Genomic DNA, 27,619 nt, shown 5'->3' on the forward strand with positions numbered 1-27,619 from the left:
TATCTTGAATCGCCATGGCACTGTATTTTCTCTTCTGTACAATGATAAACATACCCACCCCAATATGGAAGAGTATTGACTTTATTCTGAAAAGCAATAGAAAATATACATAAAATGTCGTCTTCATTTTTCATAGCCTTTATATTTCGTAGAATGTGCTGAACTTTTATTAAGCAGATGCCATCATTAAAGACAAAATCATTTAGTCCAGGAGTTTCTACTATCATACTAGCCATGTTGTATACATGCCTAGCAGTGATTTTCTATGGAAAAAAAAAACAATATCCTTTGTGTCGGTTCAAAGATTATAAATAACTGGCAATAAAAAGACAATGCTCTCCCCATTTCTCAGATTCTACAGGCTTAGAAGTGATCCCAACATTTTGAAATACATGGTTGAGGACCCCGTAACACAAAGACTAGCAATTGATGGTAAGTTTGATTTTTACCCTTCATAACATTGATCATTAATGCAACCATGTGCATAAATCAACTGTACCATCAGTCGCTATAAACCTTTGTGTTCCAGGCCCTTGATCACACAATAAAGCTAAATAATATTAACCTTTAAGAACCCAACCTCTAATGTCATTCTACGACTAGTCTTTCAAAGCATGCATGATAATAAAAAAAAAATGATGGGACACTACAATATGAAAATAAGTCTCTTTTTTTTTTCCATACCTTCCATACACATTTGTTCATACATGAAAAGAAAATGAAATGCCAAGTTTCTTGAATACATTATAGATTAAGTATGATGATGGACATCTCGTCCCGATGGCAGTTAATTATTAAGCTTTGCATTTGGTTTCATTCTCGACAATTTTCATGATGTACAGAGATGAATACAATAAAAAATTAAACATTTTGTTCGCTTTTTTACCAGCATGGATCGTATAGTAATAGATAAACGTGAAATCAATTTTTCTTCTTAATGAGACAAGATTTTGGAATAGAAATAAGTCTTCCAATCACTATATGTACAAGACTTGTACATACAATTGAAAGTATAATGATTAATTGAATCTCTTCTGCAATAATCATTTTTAATTTCATTTACACAATACAGAGTGCCAGCCAAGAACATGTTGATGGGAATGAAACTGCTTGTTTTTGATGCACATTCTAATTATGGGTCAAATGAAAAGGAGATGTCTGTCTATTCTTGGTCTTTTATATAAAGTATGATTTTTAACCAACTGCCACTTGAGCAACTTCATTAAAGAAACTGTGATTAGTTTATGATCTTTATGAAAATCAGGGACATTTCGTAGTGGAAATCTATTGCCTGATACCTTGCCATTATGGGTTCAGGGAGACAAAAACTAATTGGTTTTCCCGGCATAAAGATTGGCGTTCAGGTTTGATTTGCATTAAGTGTCAATCCGAAATTTTGAGAGGTGGAAGGTTCTGACCAGTTTCTATAACAAGTTTAGCATCAGCCAATCAAATTGCAGGATTTCAGTAGCTTTAAACTGTTAATGCAAATTTGTAATTGTATCAAGTTTTATAACACAGGCTCTAGTACCACCCGCCGTAGTGACGACAAAGACGAACACTGTGAATGCTAGAGCAACAACAGCTAATATTTCATAATCATCTCATCTTTTTTTAGCAATGCGTATCACTTTTTATCATCTATACAAATATGCTGATGTTTTGCATTTCCAAAATCTCTTAACAATGATGTAAAGCTTTAAAATGAAGAAACAGGATTAGTCATATCCTAAGTAAAACATATATAAGGATTAAAAAAAAAACTATCCAATTGAATACATCATAATAATGGTTATTCAGCTCATCACATACTTTGAATGAATTTACAATCATTTCATTTTCATTATCATGAGGAACAGCGTCGGCTGAATATCATCCACACTGATTATAGAAAAGGACAAATGAACCAAAAACTTCTATCACAATAAATGAATACATTTTGTATGAAATTTAAAATGTCAAATTTGATAGCATAATACATGTACACTGGCATAACAAAAGTAAATGACATTTCATAATTCCATAACAAAATCGTTGAAGAATGAATGAAATAAGTAAAATCAAATTGTAGCTAACTTCACTGGTAGGAAACTTTCATATTACACATTCCGGAAAAAAAGAAGAAATGATCATTATGTATGAGAATAAAAGACAATAACAAAAGGTTAAAATAATGATTGCATACAGGAGCTCAAAATCATTCACAGATATATCTCAAAATCATGGGACTAAAAATTCATCTGTTATACTTTTTTTCATCATCATCCCATTACATGTATATGTAAAATACAGGATTAAAAAAATATTTTGTTCATAAAATGGTAAAATGACTAACCAATCTCATGAATTAAGACCTCTTTCAGAAAAAGACAGAAAAAAACCCAGTGCCTCGATCACATGCTTTAAAACATTTATGTACTATTTACATGTTGAAAATTGGTTGCCTGTACACAATATACATTACACATTTCTTTTTCTTTACATGACATTTTTTCACACCTTGGTTTGTCTTTTATAAATTAAAATGCTTTTCTGATTTTCACACGAGATTCTATTTACACTAATCACCAGAGAAAGATGGCTAAAAATATCTCATTCATTATGTCATATATATCTTAAAATATGATATAAAAAGGAGGAAAATACAGCCTTTTAATTGATCAATATTTCATACAAGTATAAATAAAATGCTTTGTCTTATCTTAGAATGTATAATATCATTCACAAATAATTTGTATAATACTAACTTACATAGTACAATTCTATTGTCATGTCATCAACTAATGAACAGTCAGCGGCATCTACTGCTTTATTTTTAAGAAACAGATTTCTAGATATTGGACCAATTCTAGATCCTAATGGGCTAATCTATATCATCAAGGGTTCTAGCACAAATAACTCAGATGCTTGATACACCATAAGAACATATAATAGGCACACTTTCCAAATAATCGGTGGCATAAAACAGTAAGAACTTTATTTATCTGGATGCATAAAGGCACTCTCTTGAGTAAATGCGATGACAACTATACAGCTGATATTCCTGATTACCTTTTTTTCTCTACATTTTGTTCTTTTCATCAAGGACTTTAATAATCTCACCATTTTTGTATGGGTATGTAAATTTGTTATTTTCAGCCAATGACTTATAACAAAGAAAATACTATCAATTTGTGACCATATTTGCACTCAGCTTGAGTGACCAAAGCCAGGGATATTAAGAGCACTATAGAGTAAAATCACGAACTTATTGTTTTGTGCATTTAAGTATTTTTGTGTCATTGATCATATTTTTTTATGGGGGGAGCATGATGACATGACTTCCACACATTACATTTGACACGAATTGGTCCATGGTGGCCCAATGCATGGTCAAATAATGTACTCTACAGAAATAGGTGTAGATTGGTCTGTTCCATGACTCTTTGCATCTTGCTCCATTGAGATATAGTATTAAAAATGCTGAAATGCACACACAGAAATAAAACAAATTTAATATGTGATGTCATGAGTTCCGGTATACTGTGTCTTTTAAAATGGCTCGCCACCATGAGCCCAACTTTCTAAATAAATCTAAGTATTTGTGACATACCTCCTAGGACACACATACTTGGCAATTAAAGGGCAATGAATCTACACTCTCCTGGTCTACCCTAACTAGATCATATGGAGGTGAATACTTTCACTAAGTTTTTTTAAAGTCTAATTCATGAATACAAGCTTCCTCATAGTCAACCTTTTTGTACATCTAACTGATTTTCTCCCTTCTTACTTTATTTCTGAACTTCTCCAGCTGTTATAATTTCAGAACTCCACGTGTGTCGGTGCAAGAACGCCGTTAGGAAAACATTTTCCCGCACCCCTTGTGCGCAAAGATACCCTTACACCATGCACTTATGCGCACGGCTAAGGGCATTTTTGCGCGCATGTGATGGGCAAAAGTGTGGTGTTAAGGGTGTTCTTGCACCGACATGACAACATTTTTTCATGTGAAGTAGAAAGGAGAAACAAATCAATTCAGGAAGATCGCAAAAATAGGGGAGCTGGACGTATATTTTCTGGAATTACCCTTAGGTGTTATTTTGTCAATGGCAAAATTTCGCTAATTAAATATTCAGGAAAGCAATACCATTGCAAAGATAACAGCTTAAACATGGGTGTGGAGATAAGCAAGAACTGATCACATTTTTTTTTTGTACACAGAGCAGTGATTTAAGTCATTTCATTTTATTTTATTAAGTACTTATGAAGAAATGATGATAGCGGTTTTCTTCTGGACAGCAGATGCACGTCAAAAATTAGTCGGAGAAAGAATAAACACCGAGGCTATTCTGAACTCCCCATTAAACCATGGTCGAAAAGTCTGGGGGAAAAGTCTGGCAAGCAACAAGTGTCAATCATTTGTTAGACTGTGTACTTATTGTGAGGTTACTGAGATGTTTTCCATGTTTTAATGAGGAAGAAAGCTATAGTATTTATCCATAGTTAAATATCAACTTCAGTAGTTAATCAACAAATCCAGGCCATGGTACAAGTCACACAAGAGTTCAGAATACGGGACAGTGAGTGGTATTGTAACAGCAATGGTTCCATTGTCTAACTTAGGGGATGTTGCAAGAACATATTTGCAATCATTTGCAAATATTCTGTTGCAATTTTACAAGTGATCAATTTTAGCTCTAGCAAATCAGACTACATTTCTTGTTTCAAAGAGCAGATAAGCAAGTAATCGCGAATTTGCAATTAATTTCAAGATATATGACTGATGTCGGGCCCAAAGTATACTTGCAATTGATTGTAAGTTTTTTGCAATTAATCGCAAGTTTCTTGTAATTGATTGCAAAATTTTTGCAATTGATGGCAAGTTTGTTTTTTAATTGCAAATTTTGGTGCGTTATCTACGTCTTGACTATGAAAAAAGTAAGATCAAGGGCCCATTTCATACAGACTTGTTATAATAACAAATTCAGTTTCTAATATCAGCCTATGAAATTGAATGATTTCAGTAGCTTTATCCCGTTATTGCACATTTGTTATCATAACAAGTTCAAATAGGGCCAAAAACTATAATTTCATACAAGTGTGGATTACAATTCATGTTTCGTCTGGAGTTGATCCTGGTTTTTTATCAGAATATCACCAAGAAAGTTGAGATCCTAAAATTATTCTCATTCTCATGCTTTCTGATTGAAATAAAGAACTTAATTTTTTTTTTTCTAAATTGCAGTACTATGTGACGTGAGTGACACATAGCAGCATGATAATAGATGTATTCACATAGATAGGACAAATCTGCTACGTTTTCAGTAATTCTCCAATTTAACGATTCATTTTTACCGATCATTGATCATTCGTGCTGGTGGGTTAGCTCCAATTTGCATATTTACCGATATTCTTCTGAAGATTTTCTGGCAGGAAGAAATTTAATACTCCATCATAAAAATGCATATATTCAAGGATGGAAGTTTCTGTTATCTATAAAATCATGGCGTTTCTGGCTGGATTTTTAAAATAAAGTAGTTTTCATGATGGAAGCGTACCTCAAGTCAGCAATCCCACAGGTGACAATGGTAAATCAAGGGGATTTAAAATCTATCCCTCATTGGCAGGTCATAACATGCTAATTTCTCAACTGGTGGTAAGATCAAAATCGTAGAGCATGGCAATACGTGAACCACAGCCACTGATTAAAGTCCCGCAAATATCATTTATTCATTTTGGTCACTCTAACTGTTATTCCTTGATTCAGCTGAAAGGTTTAAACCGAAACAAGCCAAATTTCCAAGGTCTGGCAAAAATGTTTCGCTGAGATTTCCATCTTTCCTTTTCTTCTCGGATATTTTTCCCCATGTTTCCTCATAAAGCACTGACCAATATTGACGAAACACTGTTGTCATGAGATGGTGCTCTTGATTGTATATTCGCCATCATTTCATGACATCATTGGACTCAAGTTGAATCAGTGATGTCATGACCATGTATCATCACAGTAGTCACAATTGATATTGGAGCAGAAGCTGGTAAATGAAGGTAAGATAGACAGACTGAATCCCTTCAGACAGTCTCTTCCCAAACACTCCACACGCCATCCTCATCTTTAGTCCTTGTTCTCGCCAGTCCAGGCGACACCGGCGCTCCGTCGCTGGCCCTCCGTAGAAACCTCTGTCCTCCGACCACGCCCACTTGCCCCGCACCGGTCGTCTGCTTGCTCAATTTCATTCCCTTATTTTTTACTTTGTCTTCCCCGTCCCCTCCTCCGTTGCCAAAGAGAGTCTTCTGAAGCTCGATGAGTTGTTCTATCTCTGAGAGTGAAGGGTTGGCATGGTTACTGAGGAGTGATTCCAGGAGGTTCGGGTCATCGGTTGGTGATGATGGGATGCTTTGACTTCTTTGGTGTGTTATGACAGGACTCTCCGATAGTTTACTGTTCAATGCAATAATAGAAATAAATCATAAATGTATTACAGTGAGGAAATTCTTCCTTGCCACTGCAATGTTTTAAGAATTAAATCTAATCATTACTTCAACCTGCCTTATAGAGTGGACAGACAGTGAGTTATATTTAATAACAGTTTGAGAGTTTTAGATTTTACATGAATTTTAATATTATAGGATCACATAGAGTTGCATGTATTTAAAGATCAATCATTACTGGATTTACCTTTTTGAACTGATTGGTTTTTTGTTCTGTTTAGCACAAGTCTTGAAAGGTTTTGGTTTCACACATTGGTTTTCATACAGGTTTAAGTGCAATTTTTAAAGATCAATCTCTACAGTTCTGTTTTGTAACAGTCTTGGGAGATTTATGGTTCATATGAAATTGTTTAAGCATAGGTTTATTGCAATTTTTCAAAGATCAACCCTTACCTTGTTGAACTGATAGGTAGTGAGTTCTGCTTAGTAACAGTCTTGAGAGGTTTAGGGTTCACACGACGTGGAATCATAGATCGACCATTCCTCTGAGAATCTAGCCATAGGAATAAATAGAAAAATAATATTCACTGCATGATGTGTGCGATAATAATACTAGAATGAGAGCTTTGATAAAGATAAAATCTTGACAATTTAGGAGGCTTATCTACATCAAATTGTGGTTTCATGCATTATATTTCATTATGAATTAATGTACATATAGAATTGTCCCATCTGCAAACATCCAGCAATTTGATTTTTTTGTCCTTCTTTCTTAGAAAATATCCTACCTGCGCTTATGAGGTCCATATGAGCCTGGTTCCTTGCCAGAGCTGCAGCCTTGTTGCTGGTCTTGCTACGATCCAAACTCTTACTCCTCCTGGGCTTCTTAGCACCACTGCTAGACTTCTCAACCACAACGTCCATGGTAGGGGCACTGATGCCTCGGAATCCAGAGAAATACTCGTCTGCCTCTGTATGGGGTCAAAGGTTAAATTCAGCAAATAAAAAGTCAAGTACAATAGACTCTGCATAAGTTGACCTTCTATACAAAGAGTTGCGATAGATTCGATCAACCACAACTATGGAAAGCCAGCAACAGCAACATCTAAATGCATGTTTGATCATGCTCAAGGGTTCATTGCATGCCACCGTGCACAGGAAAATCAAGGCACGACGCATGCAACTCTCTCTCTGAGCTAATCCTTCCACTTCTTTGGAGATTCCTGGAGTCCAAATAAATCACACTTCCATACGATTGCACGAAATAAATTACTGTGACGAAATCTAATCAAATTGTTCCATTTCACTTACCGATCGATATAAAGTCCCTTTAGTGACTTCTTTTAGCACTATGTTCCTAATAAACGATATCTTTTCTTGATCTTGACGTCGCTGCTTGTAAAACCGCGACAACGTCAATTTTTTGTCTAAAGAGAGTGCGCGATTTATATTCATACCCCAGTAAGACTTTGTAAGACGGGACCCAGAATATGATATACATATCTTTTAAGTTAAATTTTGTCTAAGTTGAACTAATTTCTGAGGTCCCAACATATTTGAATTAGAAAGACTCTGCTTTATCATTATGTGGGACTTTTTCATCAAGCAATTTGTCAGTGATTTACATTTGCTAAAAGCGACAGAAATGCTTGCATTTTATTGGCTGGGAGCAAATTTGACAGTGCAAAAATACAGAAGGATGCTTCGTGAAAGTGCATTTGAAGTACTGCACAATAAAGAAAATCTGTAATTCTACAGGTGACAAAATATGAATATTGCACAAGACAGTCTGATATTTGCACTGCTCAAAGGTTTTTCTACAAATTAAAAATCATGTTCCAAGAAATATTACACACAAACATAAATACTGTAATTTGATAGATGATCAAACTCAAACACTCTACACAACAAACTACTGGCCAGTTTTTTAAATTTACTCCTTGAGGACTATGTTTCCGAGAAGAGCGGTCTTACCTTCATCACTCAGTGGGCATCCTGGTAAGAAAGCTTTATGAAGCAGGACATAGAGGGCAGTGCTCGCAGCCATGTTCTGTTGCTGCATATGAGCAGATGATGCCGTAGGTCCATTGTGGTGGAAGGTGTCTTCGATGTGAGGTGCTAGACTGCAGTTCCATAGAAGACATAACCATCTGTATATGGTAAAGAACATACACTTTAGCATGGATTTTCACCTTAGTTTAAGGGGCTGGCACAATTAGATGTTTATGCTAGCGTTTGACAACGTATGTATGGCAACATTTTCCACTTCATCCAATTTCTTAATATCAAGAATTCAATTTGTTAATATCATTTTGTTCTCACTGACTTGTTGCATGGTAATTACTTTTTAGTGATTGTACTTGTTGTTTTTTGTAGATAGAAAATTAAAAAAACATTTGATTATAAATAAAAAAAAAATCAATTTATATTGTTTACAAAAGGGCAAGTCTTATGTCAAGGTCTCATCATACGCTGGCTAAATGCAAAGGGACGTAACTAAAGGTCAGACGTACAAAATGTATGGTACTGCCCAGCTAACAGCTCAAGACTGAAAAAAAGTGTACAGCAAACCTAGAATATAGATTTAGGAGAATTATTCTCACTTCAATATGGACATTGGAGCATCGCCGTTGATGCAGCAAGTGAAGAACTGTTTGGGGCCGGTACTGAACTCGGGCATGGAGAGTCTAGCCAGAGCGTCGTTGAGTCGTTTCCAGATACCACACACCCATGTCAATACTCTCAAGGTATCATCAGAAGGAGAGGTGGGTATCCAGCCATCCTTCTCATGGATCAGACGCCTGAAGAGATACCGAGGAAGGATGCTACGGAATGGTTCCTGGTCCCAATCTACCCGGATCCAACGGAAGTGCTGCTGGACTGTTAGATCCGTGCCAGGTCTACAAGATTAAACAATAAAACATGAATTTTAGAACATTGATCCATGATGTTTAAAATAACAAGTGGAATGCCTCTGGCCGTCTCACCTGCATCACGCGATTCAATATAGCAGCAGTGCTGATTTTGAAAACTACTATAACTCGCACAAGATGTTCAGTGATACTTGGTTACTCTTATTTCCACGTTTTATGAACTAGACCAATACACTTTAGAGATATTATGGCAATTCAACAAATACCCCCAACGTGGCCAAAGTTCTTTGACCTTACATGACCTTTGACCTTGATCATGTGACCTGAAACTCGCACAGGATGTTCAGTGATACTTGATTACTATTATGTCCAAGTTTTATGAACTAGACCAACACACTTTCAAATTTATGGCTGTAATTCAACAAATACCCCAATTTGGCCAAAGTTCATTGACCCTAAATGACCTTTGACCTTGATCATGTGACCTGAAACTTGCACAGGATGTTCAGTAATACTTGATTACTATTATGTCCAAGTTTCATGAATCAGATCCATAAACTTTCAAAGTTATGATGGTAATTCAACAGATACCCCCAATTCGGCCAAAGTTCATTGACCCTAAATGACCTTTGACCTTGGTCATGTGATGTGAAACTCATGCAGGATGTTCAGTGATACTTGATTAACCTTATGTATAAGTTTCATGAACTAGGTCCATATATTTTCTAAGTTATGATGACATTTCAAAAACTTAACCTTAGGTTAAGATTTTGATGTTGATTCCCCCAACATGGTCTAAGTTCATTGACCCTAAATGACCTTTGACCTTGGTCATGTGACATGAAACTCAGGCAGGATGTTCAGTAATACTTTATTAACCTTATGGCCAAGTTTCATGAACTAGGTCCATATACTTTCTAAGTTATGCTGTCATTTCAAAAACTTAACCTCAGGTTAAGATTTGGTGTTGACGCCGCCGCCGTCGCCGCCGCCGTCGGAAAAGCGGCGCCTATAGTCTCACTCTGCTATGCAGGTGAGACAAAAACCAACTTTTCATTGACCACATCCTAAAATGCATTGAGGAATGATGCTACAAATAAATGAGAATTCACATTTCCTCTAATGCTTATTTAGTCTAAACCAAGTGGCAGCTCTTCTAAACAGATGGACTGAGCATAAGATGGAATGGTCAATGGGAAAAGCTAGAAAAAGGTTAAGACTAAGTGATTAAAGAAATCTAGTAATAGACCGAATGGATAAAACTGCATGGAATAAGAACCAATCTAAGGCGTAGTGCGAATGCCTAGTGGAATTAAAGGGATGCTCTGGGCTGATAATATTCATATCTGAATACATAGAGTAAAATTCAGAGCAAAATGCTGAAAATTTCATTAAAATCGAATAACGAATAGCAAAGTTATTGAGTTTTAAAGTTTAGCAATATTTTGTGAAAACAGTTATATGCATGTCATCATGAATATTCATTAGGTGGGCTGATGATGTCACATCCCCATTTTCTTTTTTCTCATGTTATCACATGAAATCATAATTGTTTCATTATTTCATACTTGTGTGAATAATATGTCTCCCTTATAATGAAATAATTTGCGGCAAGAAATATCTACAATGTAATCCACTAATTCAGTTGTCAATCCAAGTTTTTAATTTCTTGTAGGAAAAATTTGAATAAACCTTATTTCGTATAATAAAATACAAAAGAACAAGTAGGGATATGACATCAATTTGCTCACTGAATATTCATGAAGACATGCCTAGAACTGTTTCAACGGAAAATGCAAAACTTTAGAATGTCATAACTTTGTTATCCTTGTCCGAATTTGATCAAATTTTCAGTGTTTTGTTTATCTGATTTTTCTTTATCTGTTCATATCATATTTACTTCAGCCTGGAGTATCCCTTTAAACCAAGTGGCCAATCCATAACTAAGAAGCCATCTTACCCCACTCCGTCCACGGTACCAATGATGATGGAGTTCTCATGCAATGTAAACAAGGCAGTGCCAGACAAGGCTTGTAGCCGGACGGTCTTCTGATTCGATCTGTTCTCTATCAGCGGTAAGAGGTCGGCAAACAGACCTGCCACGCCCACTTTATCCAACCCATCAAGAACCAGGATGTGCACTGATTTGTTGTGGGATGGGTTAGGCTTGCCTGACATAGCCTGGACAAGAAATCCTGGATTGGTGAAAGAAGAAATAGTAAAGATAATATTAAGTCATAGAACTTTAAAAAATAATATACCAGGCTTTGAGTAAGTATAGCAGGAATTATTTGTATGAGGTTGGACTGGCATCACTATTTTTCCAGTACAACCGAGGATGAATAATTCCCGCAATACTTACTCATAGCCTGGTATATTTGTTTTATATCCTACATTTACTAAGGCAGAACAATAGATCTTTATAATCTAGTTATTGTACTCGTAGTTCATCCTATTTTAATCTGAACCAAAATATAGGTAACGCGCTGCGCTGACTGCCTTTTCCTGGTGCCACACGCTCAGCGGAACGCGGATTTGTGCCTGCGCTGTCCCTTCACGGGACTTGCCCCATAGAGTCACCTCGCCCAAGAGATTGCATGATCTGTGACGTTGTCACGGAATAGTAAAAGTTGGAAGATTGTTCTATAGACGGGGAGCAGCTGATGCAAATGCGCGATCTCCCCCTGACCGTCTCAATTTGGAATAGAAAGTTCAAGAGTAGAAGTCTTAGAAGTGTGAAGACCAGAGCGACAAGGTTTGAGAAACTCAAGAAGAGATGAGATGCCTTCTGGTGAAGACAAGGTCATAGCACGATAAATCAAGCATAAGTGTCAGCCCTATGATCAAACGCTTATGTTTTGTGTTACGATCACCATGGTGGAAAGTCGCAGAATTAGATGATGGGTCTCAAAATTAGACTACAAAAATTTCTTCTCATCCTTTGCCCATGTTACTCTTTAATAGTTAGAGCATGTTTTTGAGTTTAGACTTTCTTAACTTCTTTATAGTTTTTTAAGAGTGATTACAATGTCCATGCCCCACCCCATTTTTGAGTTAAGAGAAAGAAAAAGAGAACACATCACATACCTTTGCTAAGGAGCAACTTGCACAGGTCTTTGTGAGTAGATGATGAATTTAACGAGGCATAGGTCATGTCAGACTCCACTCTATCATTCTTGTTCTTTGCCTGTCAATCATATAAAAAAGTTTTAATCATGCAACAACGTCTTTTAGAACATGAATCAATCAAATCATGATAACATGTATGTTACTTTGTATTGAGTCATATATCAAAGAGTGTGCTAATCGAACACATATTGTCACCGTTATTGCATTCTACTGAGAGATACAAGATATGACTAAAATGTTGTTAGTACTAATTAAATGATTAACTTTGAAATAGGACAAACATTTGTTTTTAAAATTTATTGATACAGACATGAGAAACATATCTATCACTCATCATTAATAGAAATGGTTTGTTCACCATATTAATTCAAACAAGACCTGTTTGGGACAGAACAAGTGAGAAATAATGTTGGCCCTGTAGTTGGCTCCTCACACAGTTACAACATTCTCAAAAAAAGTCTAAGCAAGAATTTTTTTTTTTCAATTTTTCTTCTAAAAGGTACCATACCTGAATGAATTGAGCCAGTTTAACAGCTAGTCTTGACTTGCCAGAACCGGGTGATCCATACAACAGAACACTTTTATATTGCTTAATCTATATGAATGAAAACAGAAAGGATATTTCACTGAAAAATAAGGTATCATAGTGTCGTGTTTGTGAATCTCATTCTGAAGGTAATGAGTTTCAATTTCCTTGTGGCATAAGTGTCTTTTTTCAAGATGCCAATCAATTCTTCGCCAATCTCTGCCCAGGTGTTAAAGCCAAAGTAGTGTGCTACAAATATGAGCTTGGCAAACTCAAGCAGAGTGCTCCTCAAGGAGTTGAGAAAATATAAAATATATGTGAATTAAAACTCATAATTGTCCAATATTCAATGCTCACACTATATAAAAAATAGAGTATTATTATCATAATTTCCCATATTGTAAAAATTCTCCCATAAGAGCCACAAAATATTGTTCACAGCTTATTCTTGATCAAAATGAAATTTATAGGAAGAATTAAATTCCCCTCAGGGAAAAAAAAATCCTGCCCATGCCAACCTAAAAAAATATATTTGTATATCTGAAGAGCATTTCATCAGGGTTATGGTGTGACCAGTTATCAGATCTGAAAACTTTCAATGGTTTTGATTGGGTGAGAAGCACAAATGTCTGGATAAACAGACTTTGTAGGATAAAACATTTGACAACTCGTTCATGAAACACTTCCAGGGGCCCATAACACAAAACTTAACAATGATCGTAGAACATTTTTCTATGATTGATTCCATAGACTACAATGTACAATCAATCGTAGAAATCAAGCGTACGATCAATCGCTAACCTTTGCGTTACGGGAGCCAGATCTTTGTATAATGAACAATCCATAGTTTCATGGAAATGGTTTATACTTGGTACTTCTTATGAAATTGCACTTTTTGTGTCACTTTTGTCAAGAAAGCCTGAAGACTGGGAAACGAGGGAAGTAATTTAACATCCCCCACCTTACCCGGGTAAAGAAGGATCAACTTACAATTCTAACATAGGTCTGGATCATCTGTAGTGGCAGGAAGGTTTCAAAGGCTAGCTGATCCAAGCGGCCGTTTTGGTTGCCATGGAGCTTGATGACAATATCAGAGGTCAAATTGAAGATTTCATGTGGTTGCATGGAAGGAGTCTCTCCAACTGACCAATGCAAGTTTCCTAGGACAAATATTTAAAAGACAGAAATATCACAAACACATCCCTGTACTTGCATTTTCAATAGAATAATGTCACAACATTGGTTTGTGGATGGCATAACAAAGTTCAGCATCATTTTGTTTATTTAATCATTGTCACGAGGCGAAAAAAAATGATACACAGACAGGACACTTTTTTGTCACCTTGCAAAAAATTTACTATTATGTGGTTTGTTAATCATAAGTTATAATCTATTTGATGGGAAAATGAAAGCTGATTTAAGAGACCACCAGAAAACTCTGTTCCTGTGAGGGTTAATTTAAAATAGAAATTATGCATACACTAAGTTTATAAGTGTATGCATAAAATGGCACCCGAATACCTCTATAATTTACTTAGATCCCCACACCGGCCACATTATAGACTTTGTTCTAGTGAAGACACTACAATTTTACACATTCCTAGAGTGGTTTCAAAGGGGGGGGGAAGCTAGTTTTGATTTTTGCGGTCCCAAATTACGGAATAGTTTACAAATTCACCTTTGATCATGTACTTCTGTTGAATCTTTTAAAAGAAATTTGAAAACATATTTATTTTTGTTGCAGTGTAACTGTAATATTGGAGAGCAATTTGTACAAAGCGCATAGAGCAATTTCAATTGATTATGCGCTATATAAGTACCAATTTATTATTATTATTATTAAATGTATTAATTCTTCTCTGCTCACCTGCTACATAGCTATGAATGCTGTTGACTCCTAATCCAATATCAATGTTTTCAGGTGAGTTCTCGTTTGTCGGAGATTGATCACTATTAGGACTTGGTAGTTCATTGTCACTCTCAGGCATCTGTCAATGATAATAGATAATCTATCAATCATTATCATCAGCATTGTAATCATCATCATCACCGTCATCACCACCACCAGTAGTAGCATATCATCATCATCATCATCATCATCATCATCATCATCATCATCATCATCATCATCATCATCATCATCATCATCATCATCATCATCATCATCATCATCATCATCATCATCATCATCATCATCATCATCATCATCATCATCATCATCATCATCATCATCATCATCCTCCCTTCCTCCTCCTCATCATCATTTTATCATTATCTGCCTCATATCTACCATAAGGAAGGGGGATCACCACAAGAGAGAACCTCAGGAGAAAATGTGTTTATTCCATTTACAATAGGGCAGGTGATGTTCAGGGGAATAAACAATATATGTTACAGAGAATTTGGAACTATAAAATAGAACAAAATAATTCCCCCAATGTTTGATATGAAGTAATTATAACTACTATTATCATAATTATAACTATCATTATCAATATCATATTAAACAAACTATAGAAGTATTCTGATATTGATTCATTTACATATGTTATTTTTTTCTATTTTAATTCTTCCACACAGTTACCTACATGTATTCTCTTCACTATCAACAAAGGTTAAGACCAATAATACTATTTTTTTTCAAACCAGGTAAAAGGTTATGGAGTACACATAGCTACACCTGAAGTGAGTAAATGCTCTCTGAGGTTAACTACCTCATTTATCAGGTGACAATCCAAGGGTCATTGCTTTATGCTTTGTAAATTACTTTATGAACACAATTTGTTCTGCAAGTCCTTTGGGAGCAAGACCACCAAAGGACTTCAACCTCATCCACACATGTTGGATCAATCAAAAGAGTTAAAAGTGACAAATTAAAAAGAGGTCAATATTTGCATTTTGTTTCACGCTACCAACACCACATGACATAAGAGGTAGCTGAAGTTACAAAACCAAAACTTCCAAGAAAAATTAAGATGATATTATTTATACAATTTAATCTAAATTTCATTTTTATGTTGTTTTTTTCAGCAGAAAAATGAGAAATAAAACACATAAAGCTAATATTCTAGATTGATTTTAACCTTATCGTCATTAATATGTTTTTTTTCCTTCAGATTTCTGTCTGCTTTAATTCAAACTAATTTCATGTCAGTGTTAACTTGTCCTTCAGCATCAAGGTAATCTTCGATATCTCATCAGGCACTTTAATGAAAGCGCTGTGCTTATCTTTTTTTGCATCATGTTTGAATGAACCTTAATGGACAGATGATGTGTTTAGATAAAAAGAGATAACACACAGAAGTGACTGACCTTGCAGCTGTTAGCCAGGACCGAGCCGATGGCCAGGTCAAACGCTGACCATGTCATTCCTGATAGGACAGACAACTGACCAATTACAAACTGAGAGGCTTCGTCCTTCTGGCCGAGGAGGTGGGGTGAAAGGTCGTTGGAAGGCATCGAACTCTGGCTAACGTCCACTATCACTCGGACAGTCTTGCCTTCAGCTGGAATTCAAACATAAGAAGCAGGATTAAATCGGGATTACTTGAAATTCAAAGAATTGGCTCCTTTTGGGTTTGTAAACAAAATCATTACTGCAATTGAAATATCAGGCCTGATGCCGTAAAACCTGTACATGAAGACCATCCAAAGAAGACAATAAAAGTGGTCTTTTTGAGAACAGAACGAGGGTTTCACAACCTTCCTTGAGATTCCAAGATGAAAAAATTGCTATCAGATTAAAAAAGAAATCAATCTACACTCTTAAAGATACAGTGATATCTTTATATCAAGACCACCTAAGGGAGACAGGAAAAGCGGTCTTTATGAGCAGGTGATCTCTATCGATAGGTTCATTTCATACATGTCTCAATGGGGAAAATAATTCAAGGGATTCCAATCTTGTGGTCTCTATAAGGACTCAAAGCAGGTTTGACTGTATTTAGTCATTAAAGCCTCATCTCAGGCTTTTGCTCTGAATACTTGTTTACCTATCTATCAAAATAAGAGTGCGTCTCAAACAGGATTAACTGATCAACATAATTACATGCACATCTCTGAAAATGGCACCCTGTCATGTAAATATTTGGTTTGGATTCGTTTTATTTCTACATTCAAGCAAAGATACAAACAATGAAAATTGAAATTAAGAGAACAATAAATAATCTATCCCGTACTCAATGAAAGTAAACACATAAAATTCATAAAATCAAACTAGATTTTCATACACAGGAGCCTATCACTATGAGCAGTTACATGTAGCTTGCAGATTTAGTAGATTCAAGAGAATTGACTTAGTAATATAAAATTGTATATAAGGACTTACTGATGCTGCTTAGGAATTCTTTGCAGGAGTCGGAAGCAACATCGCACGGAGTACGCCCTCTCCTGTCAGGTACAGCGAGATGAACACCACCGTACTGATGAAGGGCGACAAGCATCTCCTATATAATACACAGTAAACAAAACAGAGATGTGATAACAGAATTACACTGAGAACTGATTTGTCTCATTTTCATCCATTTTATATAATTTATAACCATAGGCCTGTACTCTGAAGTGTGGTTTAACTTGAGCCATGGTCTCAGTCTGTGCTAAGTGTATGGATAGCCAAAAGATGATCAAACTTAATTTACACTGTATGATTTGTGTATTTGCTGTGCTCTGCCCCTTTCCTCATATTTTAACAGTGAAAAAAAAAACGTCATACCCGTTAATCAATATGTTTAGTGCCAAATACATGTAAGCCTATGAACTAAATTCCTCATTTTAGGTTTGTGTAAGTATTTGTCTATCCATAATCAAACCACAAATTGATACCACTGTCTCAGTTAATATTGAGTTCATAAAGATAGAGCCATAATGTTTGGTAAATTGCAGAATTATTCTGATTGCAAGGACTATAGGAATCGAGACTTCACCATACAATTACGTCACAGCCATGTAACATACAAATAAATGCAATTGATATATTCACGGTTGATTTCCAGTATGTGCTGAGTTATTACAATCTTTTACAGATAAGATTGAAAAAGTAACCACATTAAAAATTTCAGCAACATAAACTGTTCTCCTTGCTAAGGATAGTAGCACCCTCAGCCTCTTGAAGCATTTATCGTCAAGAGGGTACCCCAACCGACAGTAATCACTGCTGACAAGAGGTAACGCTGGAGCATTACAGTAAGAAACGAAGCCAGGGGACGAACATGATGATTGAATAAGGAGGTTCTCTTTATCACATGTACTTTGTCTAACTGTATCAATATTCTATAGCCCTAGAGGGCGATTGGACAATCTAGTTTAAGATTAGGGGCAAATCAAAAGGGGAATTGCTAAAGGAGTGATCGGGATAACATTGTCCCAATGCATGATGGTGTACATGATGTATATAGACAGGGCTACATTTGTGCCTCCGTAAACAACAACAAAAATTCTTGCGATCATATTTAAGGAAATTGTGACCTTGAGAATCAAGAGAGTCACTATTCACGTGATAAAACGAACAAAATGTTGATTCACGTGAATTGATCTGCCTCCGAAATCCAATCCGAAATTTTCGATTGAATTCACTTTGGCAGAACATCCTTATTAAATTTGATTTGGAAGGCCTGCACCTATAGAGGGGTGAATATTCATGTTATTTCTAAACAAAAATGCAACATGACAGGTCTACAGGTAATTCTTACATGTGTGTGAGTATGTGTTAATACATGAAAGTGGCTTAATCACTTAAACAGTTGAAAATTACATGACATTTGTACATGGAAAATGCAAGCATTAAATCATTCCATTACCACTAAGGCCATTGTCTATGATTTCTCGTTGATTAGCCTCAATGGCCCTCTCATTGGGCTTGGATAAATTTAATTTCTATTTGATTTCCCCATTTGTATTCTGATGTGTGCCCTTTGGAAAAGTTGTTTTGCCCTAAAACTTTGAAATTTGAGGCATGAACAATTGACAGTTTCATATGTAGCTGCCTCTAACATGTGACTGCCTATTTATATCCCACAAAAAACGAAATATACAAGATTTTCAGATGTTCCAGAGGATGTTCTACCCAAGATGCACGAAAGAGATTACATGAAGACTGGTGAATATTCCTCTCTCAGCCATACAGGTTGTCATGTCTTTGCCAGAGGGCAGTGCATTATGTGGTCACCTGTCATACAGGAAATCCACTCCATAATCAACTTATTCCAGCAAATCTTATTATGTCAGGATAACATGGAGAAATCAGAGAATAGTGCAGTGTACATCAAGGAGATAGACTCAAGATGATATAGAATTATAGTGAAAATACACTTTGAAATGCAAATGTTCAATATAAAGAGATTGGAAATACAATCTATAATAACTAGAGAAGAAAATATACTTGAGAAGCAAAATAACAAATTGGGCTCTTGTCAGCATCAAACAATTTGGAGAAATTGACATTTTTTGTAAATGTGTATCATGAAAGTGTTGCTTTTTCTTTCAATTGAATAAAGACGCACCTTGGAAATAACTTTGCAATAAAAAAAAACTCATTTTATTGGAGCTGGTCACATTTACATGGCACAAGCCAATCAAACCATAACAATACACTGTATTTAATTCAGATATTTATAGTTTCTAGGAACAGAGTTATATATCAATTGAGTTCATCGGTCGACATAGAGATAACGTCACAATACCTTTAATGAACCATGAAAATCAATTGAGCTGGTCATACACATAAAATCAATAAGATACTTTATCAAAACATGTTTGTGCATTGCGGTTTCCTCTACATTTATATTTCATTACTGACTAGCATCAAGTATCTGTACAAAATAGCTGATGAATGATTAAAACTAGACTCAAATAATAATTTCAGGTTCTGATTAAATAACAAAAAAATCTCATTTTCATACTATATACATGTAACACCCCCCCTCCCTAGAAATAAAATGTCAAAGAAACATTTTCAAATTCCATACTTTTATTTTCAATGAATTTTCTCAAACATCTAGCTAATTTGACTAAATTTATATGACAAATTCAATTATTTATTTAAAAAAGTTTTGATTGATTAATTAATATTATCATCATTATTAATATTATTATTATCATCATTATTATTATTATTTTTTTTTGGGGGGGGTCCTTACTGACTATGTTCACATGCAGTTTTTTATGGTTTTTATTTTTTCCCTACACAGAAGAATGTTATTGACAAGTAAAAACAAGTTATTATTTATTGTTGCCAGTTTTTTTTTCATTAATGGTGTTTAATGTAATTTCTTAATAACAACAAATTATGATTAGTTTTGTTGATTTACACAATACTTGAGTAAAGGGGTGGGTGTGCCTTTCCTCAGATAAAATGGTACAATTCTCAGATTCAACCTCTCACTGAAAAACAACACTTATCTAGGGTTCTCCAAACCAAGGCTACAACATCAAGACAAATGAATCTCATTGGAGTTTAATGCATCACACAAGATGACTTTATGAGCTGGATCTGAATCAAATCACATGATAATACAAGGATCTTTACGCAATCAAAAACATATGCATTTTGGAGAAAACTTCCTGTTGTTATGATATCGGTAGCAGGGGTCGAGAGTCCTCTGACAGCTTTCAATATCCTCCATTCCAACAATGAAAAACAAGGCAAGGTTTCATGAAACTTGTTATCAGTGGCAAGTAACAAGATATGGTTATAAGCTACTGAAAACCCATAATTTGATTGGCTTGGAATAGTGTCATATATTTCTAGATTTTAAAAAGAAGCCTCAATATCTAGTTATATTAAACAAGACCTTAGGACCCTCATAACACAAATATTTGCAATCAATTGCTTAATGTCAATGGCCAATCAAAAACACTGCTGAATGTACTTCTTTTTTTCAAAACACTGACCTGTAAACAATCAATATTGTTCACTGAAATTTGCAATTAATCACAAATCACAGAGTTACAGGGTCTAGAGTCCTGTTGCATAAGTACATATTATGGTAACTTTGCCCTCAAATAGTAACTACCATGGTAAAAATGCTAAATATTCAACAAAATCAAGTATTCCATGCAAGTTACCATTCAACGGCAAAGTTAAAATTAGCTTTTATGCAACAGGGCCCAGATTTACAAAATAAATCCCGTAGTGATGTTTTCATATGGGGGAAGAAAGTTATAAAGGAATAACATGGAAAAACATATCATTTTCAATTATTTCACAGAGAGCTGCTATTGAAGTAAATTTGTAAAGTCATCTTCATCATGCAAACAAAGTGGGACAACTTTGGCCACTGGTCAGTGTTGTGATGCCATCCTCATAACTGTTTGCCCACCATCGCAGATGTTTAATCGCTTGGGAGGAAATAAGAAGGCGCTTTTAAGGAAATGTTAGATTGGTTTAGAGGAAGACTCTTAATTGACAGTGACTATGGTTTGAGTAGGTGAAGATGAGTTGCTAACACATCGTATTTGATCAAAACGTGGCTAAATATAACAGGATTAGGAGCTACGGATTAGCAATAATCTGGAGAGAATTTTGCAGTGTGCCATTTGAGGGAGTGATAAGATGATTGAGTGAATTCCCTTCAAGGATCACAATGACCTGGCAGCAGGAGCTCCTTAGAAAAGTGATCATAATCTGACTTTCTTATTCACTTAACAAATCACAAAATTAATATGTTTTTACAAATTTTGATAGAACAAGATGAAAGTATAAAGTTAATTGGTCAATTATATATCATTTTGATCTTAAAAATAATATGAAAATCTAAAAGCAAGAGCACACTGCATGTTTTGGGTTTTTACTGGTGAACTTTCTTCTTCCCAACCTCCACTTTCTTGCCTTTCTATTTCACTTCTACCTCTATTCACTTTTACCTCAGCCCTTCTAGGATTTTAAACATGGTGTATGGTAAACCACTTCCGCGATTGTTCATACCACCATGCAAACCTTCAAACATCATCTTTTCTAGTTTCATTTTGAATATTGCCGTTTGTTTATTTCATACCAATTCCAATGCACGATGACAAGAATCATGCAGTGACGGAGGTAGATTATCCAGAAGAAAAAACAGAGGAACAATGAGAATCGCAGGATTGACATATGTGAACTCACCTTCTGTCCAGTCGAGGCTAGAATGTGAGCCAGAGTCCATCCATCATGGTCCATCATGTTGAGTAAGTCCGGTGAGACAGGCTGGGGTGCCGTCTCTTGGTTGATCTGTGAAAGCATCTGAAGGTCAGGTTGTTCACTGGTTGGTGTGTGGTAGAGCAAGGCATGTAAGCTACCCATCTGACCATAACGAGCAGATGCGTGGAAGGGGGTCCAGCCAATCTATAAGGTTGGATGAAAGACAAGACAATGATATAAGTACAGGTCGGTCTGATGAGACAGGTTGGGGTGTCATTTCTTGGTTGATCTGTGACAGCATCTGAAAATCAAGTTGTTGACTGGTTGGGGTGTGGAAGAGCAAGGCTTGTGAGCTACATGTACCCATCGGACCGTAGCCAGCAGATGCAGGGAGGGGTCCAGTCAATCTATATGACGTGATATATATGGAGCTATATGATGGGTCATCCTAAAATTTCTCTAGGATACTTTGATAACATATCGTTTGTGAATGGTTTCAAGTTTTGTAAATTAAGTATAAAGATTCTGAGATTCCTCATCAAACAATTGGGTGAAGGCTAGTCAGGTGATACAACATTCTTTTCCAAATTTCTAAGTGACAACTATTAGCTACTGACATCCTTACTTCTGGACCTTGTTACATAACATTTATGGTAACTTTGACACCCAATGATAAATGCTATTTGATTGGCTGTTGAGTACTGTTACCATGGTAGTTACCATTGGATTGCAAATTTACCATAATAATAACTTTTATGCATTATGGTCCTGATTAGCTGGAACAAAGTTGTCAATGACAGTAAAGAGCAAGATCAGCATACAACTTTCTCCTGAAGTAAATACACTGCATTGGACAACCATACTTAAATCATATAAATCAGAATACATACATGTATGACGCATAAATAGTTGTGTAAATCTTACATTTGTAATGCAGTCACGTTTGGAGCCATTATCCAGTAGGGTTCTGACACACGAGGCGTGTCCACTAGCAGCGGCCCAGTGTATTGGTTGCCATCCTTGTGAATCACGGGACAGGGGGTTACATCCATGCTCAGACAGAAACCTCACACATCTACACAGAATAGGAGTAAAACGAACTCAAATTAGCATTTTCAGGTTTACTTGACAGGTTAATTGATAAGACCTAATATTGACACAGAAATTATATATAGAGTCAAAACAAACACAGAAATTGTATTGTTTTTTTTGTTAATAAAGGGGAATTTGACTCGATTGAGTTCTTGGCTTTAGAACAAATTGCATCTCCTGAAGTAGTCCCATACTTGTGCATGTTAAATCTTGATACATATACACTTTTATGAAATAGTCAATAATATAGTGTTAATTTTGATAAAGTAATGATAGCCGTTCAATCTTTATTGCAAAACAGGGATACTTGAAAGCACCCTGTAAACATGTTGTTTCTTGGCAAATTGTGGCACAAATCTTGTCAAGGGTAGTGGTAAATGATTTATAATTTGCGGGCGTACATTGCAAGTCTATGTTATCAAAGTATTGCATCCTGGGAAAGTGTCCAGGTGGGTGTTTCATAAAGTTAAAAGAGACTATACGAACGCCTGGTGACCCTTTCTTAGGATCTAAATCCACACAAATACCACAAGAAAGGCTCACGAGTCGTTTGTAAAGTTGCTTGTAATTATAACTTACAAACAGTTATATGAAACATTCACAAGGAACTACATGTATAAGAGTAGGTTGGGTTTAATTCAGGGGCTATTCAAAGTGGGTGTGGCATATTGGATAAAACATTTTTCAAACAAGATCCACATATTGGTTACTCTTGATTCTATATACATAAATCATGGCTTGAATTAAAAGAGTTCTGGATAGAAGCCATTGTTAGAAGAGGAACTCCTTACCCTTCATGCCCCTCTCCAGATGCCACATGTAGGGGTGTGAGTCCTTCTGACTGAGCTGTATCGGGGTCTTCTCCTAAGGTTACTAATAAATCTATACTATCTGTAAAACAGAACCGCAGAAACAAGAGACTGGTTAAAGAATATGTGCAGTAAGGTACATGCACAAAGATATATGCAAGCACAGTTTAATATAGACCCCTGTTTCATAAAGATTTGTTATAACAAATGCACAATTTCTATAACAAATTTACTATTAGCCAATAAATTTGAATGATTTCAGGAGCTTTATTAAACTGTTAATGCAAATTTGCTATTATAACAATTTTTATGAAATGGGCCCTAGATCTTCATTAATTCAAAACAGACCCTCTAACTGTAATCTTGGGCTGGTTTTAATTCCATCCAATCTTTAAATATCAATGTCTCCATCAACTAACATTCAATATTTTATAAATGTATTACTATTATACAGTCTCTATTTCGTAAATCATGTTTTATGCAAACTTTGCATAAGTCATTGGACTACTGCATTGAATGGCATTGCATCAACTGAAATGGAATTGAATTAAAGTGAATATTGCTTTACTTTATGGAATGGACCCCTGACCAACATCGTTTCAAAACTGGCAATTGATATTATTGCACTCTCATGGCAAGTCAGTTTCTTGTAACCAACCCCTCCCCATGATGCACCACTCACCTACTTGACCGCCATAAGCAGCGGCATGAATGAGGGTAGAGCCATCTTTCTCTGGTGAAGTCCTATCGTGTTGCTCCTCTATAAGCCTACAGAGCGTTGCCGTGTCCCCTTGTCTAGCGGCCTGGTGGAGAGGGGATTCCCAGGCCGAGGGACACAGGGTGGGGCGGGTTAGAGAAGGGGGACTGCCTGCATGGGATGAAGATGGAGGAGAGAAAAGGGGAGGGGGCAAAGAGAAGATAGAATTAAAGCTTCATCATCTGTGCATTGTAACTTATCTTCTTGCAGCCCATTTTCTTGAAGGGTTCATTTTAGGCTTTATTTTCTGTGATGACTAATCAAAATCAATCAAAAATTGACAGTTGATCACAATGCATCACATCCTGGGACGTGATTGATATCAAAATTAAGCATAACTGAAATGCAATTGGATCTATCACAACTAAAGGAAGACATGGCACAGCTCAAGATATGCAACGGAAGTCACTTCAAGAGTAAACAAACATGGCTTGGAGTGTTAAAGAACTTTCTTATCATTGCAGAAGGTATACCACGCTGGTAAAATATCTTGCTTGAAAACAAGTTCACTCTCACAACTGCTTTTATTGTCTGTATGTCATCAACACAGCATCAGCATTCATTAGTTTCAAAGATTTAGGTCATGTCTTTTAAATAAACATGTTCTCAGAACAAGGTCTGAGGACAGTAGCCTATATAAAGATCTTATAACACAGGTTGTGACAACCCAAAGCACAATTAAAAACTTGTATTTAAAAAAATGTAGCTGTGATGCGATTTCTATCAAACTTTTAAGTAGTGAAAAGAGATGTCTCCCGAATGACAGAAACGAAATAGTGATTCAAGGTATGCAATGGTGAAACTTGAAAAATTAAAATAAATGAATAGATATTAAAATCCCATGCTCCAATTTACGATATGCTTAAAAACATCAGAACTCCCAATAACATACATCGGTACTCCAAACAAGACTTCAAACATTTCAAGACTATACCAAGAATTATTGTTCAGACAAACGCAACAATCTTAAAGACTTTGTAAAAGGTGAACATTAAATAGATACATTTCACGGCATGTATTTCTAATAATGCTCATTGGCCTTTTAATTAACAGGTTCAAAATTGTGAGTATGAATGAATGTTGAGAGGTAGCATGTATTCCACGAACATTTACTGCTATGGGAAGTTTCTCTGACCTACTCATGACATGTGAACACCACTTACTAGGAAGTGGGCTTAGCTTTTGAAAGATGAGAGGATATCCTTCTTTCTTTCTCCTTTTTCTTATCCACATGCAATGCTATATAGGCTTTGGTAGGTCTCTGTAAGACTAAGTTCGCTTAAGCATAAACCAAATGGGCCCTATACAAGAAACGTCTACATTTAAAACCCCACCTGATGTTCTTACTTCATTTTGGCGAGTCTCGCGTTATGATATTGATTACCCCCCCCCCCCACCTCCCCTCTGAATTTTATTCATTCCATCTCTTGCCTGAATATCAATAAAAGTTGCCTCTAAATAGTCATATTTCACATATTCATTTTCTAAATCCCAAACCATTCGTAACTGTTGATTCTAAAATCCCTGCCTATCTCCTTTTACATACGAAAAACTATCTAATTATATAAATTCTACCATTATGTTCACTACATCTCTCAATCTCTGTCCATGTCAAAAGCATGGTACACATATAAATCACTGGCTGGCATACATCAGGGAGAAGAATTCAAACCGGCAGCTTGGAGAATTGCAGAGAAAATGTGAAAGGTCAAGAGACTGACTGCTATTTGCTGGAAGCTAATGATCCGGTCTGCCGGGGCTAGCAAAAAGATCAATACCGCTCAACTCTGTCTCATAAACAGATGATGAGATGTCATCCAAAGTATTATTGGGAAAGAGGATAAATCTATAAGGCCAGGAGGAGAGATGCTCTTTCATTCTACACTGCCCTCTGGCTGCCTCTACCTCCTAAAGAAATGTATTGATAACAGTCAAGGTTAGGCAGTAAATATTGCAATATTCTCCTTGAATGATCCAATTGTTTGATACGGATAATCTGCTTTGATAGACACAACTGAGGGATGTAATTCAGAAACTTGCGATGGAGACAACGTAATGCCTCCATTGAGTTTTATTAATAGATAGATGTGGGTAATGTTTGTCCAGTTGAAAGCATTTCTATTTTGATCATCGGGACATTGAGCCTCCTTCCTCTTCTGTTGTTGGGTCAGGGAGATTGAAATCTAATTCCTTATTGTTTCACAGTTTGTCGCATCTTGGTGACGTCAATTTCAACCATCTCAAAATTTATTGGTTTTTAACCTGATCCCACTTGTGTCAGTGAGACTGACTGCCAACTGAGAATCAAGAAACTTTAAAGCCTGTCTGAAGCTTTGGAAAAAGGGTTAATAATGAATATCATAATTGAATATAATTGAACATTTCAGTTTTACATGTAGCAGATATTTCATTTTGAACATGCACTCAATCAAAATAACTCTTTTGAAAATATATTCGGAAATACTATCCAATATTAAAAAGGCATTTATATTTTATATCATAGACAGCAAAACTGTTTAGGGAATACATGTACATGCACAATAAGGAAGATTTCTCAAAACTGGAAATATATTCAGGCTGAATACAGATGACCATGAAACACCACATCCCGTTTATTCTGCATCTGAGTATATTCAGTTTTCAATGAGACATAATTGTTGGTACTTTTTTGTTCTTAAATCAAATGACCTGAACATTAAAGATTGCAATATTGCTGAAAAACTTATTGATTAAATAAATAAATAAATTAATTAAATGAATAAATTATGCAGTAATTGTTAAGAGAGTCCATAAGCTGATGCTCCAAGTAATAAACTGATTAAGTCATTGTAAAGATCACATTTCGAAAACAGAGAAAAATCTTGAAAGTGCATTTCAAAGTGCACTGGTCTTTAAGTTTCTTGGTGC

General features: G+C 35.7%; 1 protein-coding gene across 1 annotated transcript; it reads right to left on the reverse strand.

The window, feature by feature from the left end:
* Positions 1-26,013, reverse strand: LOC129256043 (cortactin-binding protein 2-like). Its single transcript, XM_054894353.2, has 16 exons — positions 24,638-26,013; positions 23,938-24,037; positions 22,979-23,129; positions 22,040-22,258; positions 17,270-17,387; positions 16,255-16,448; positions 14,810-14,930; positions 13,933-14,102; positions 12,925-13,011; positions 12,375-12,474; positions 11,248-11,482; positions 9,018-9,314; positions 8,389-8,564; positions 7,203-7,385; positions 6,868-6,967; positions 1-6,424 (listed from the first exon to the last, which is right to left on the reverse strand). The coding sequence occupies exons 4-16, from the start codon at positions 22,214-22,216 to the stop codon at positions 6,055-6,057; spliced, it is 2,328 nt and encodes a 775-aa protein (XP_054750328.2). The 5' UTR covers positions 22,217-22,258; positions 22,979-23,129; positions 23,938-24,037; positions 24,638-26,013; the 3' UTR covers positions 1-6,054.
* Between the last annotated feature and the right edge of the window lie 1,606 nt (positions 26,014-27,619).

Source organism: Lytechinus pictus, chromosome 3 (assembly GCF_037042905.1).
Source record: "Lytechinus pictus isolate F3 Inbred chromosome 3, Lp3.0, whole genome shotgun sequence".
NCBI classification, from domain to species: Eukaryota; Metazoa; Echinodermata; class Echinoidea; order Temnopleuroida; family Toxopneustidae; genus Lytechinus; species Lytechinus pictus.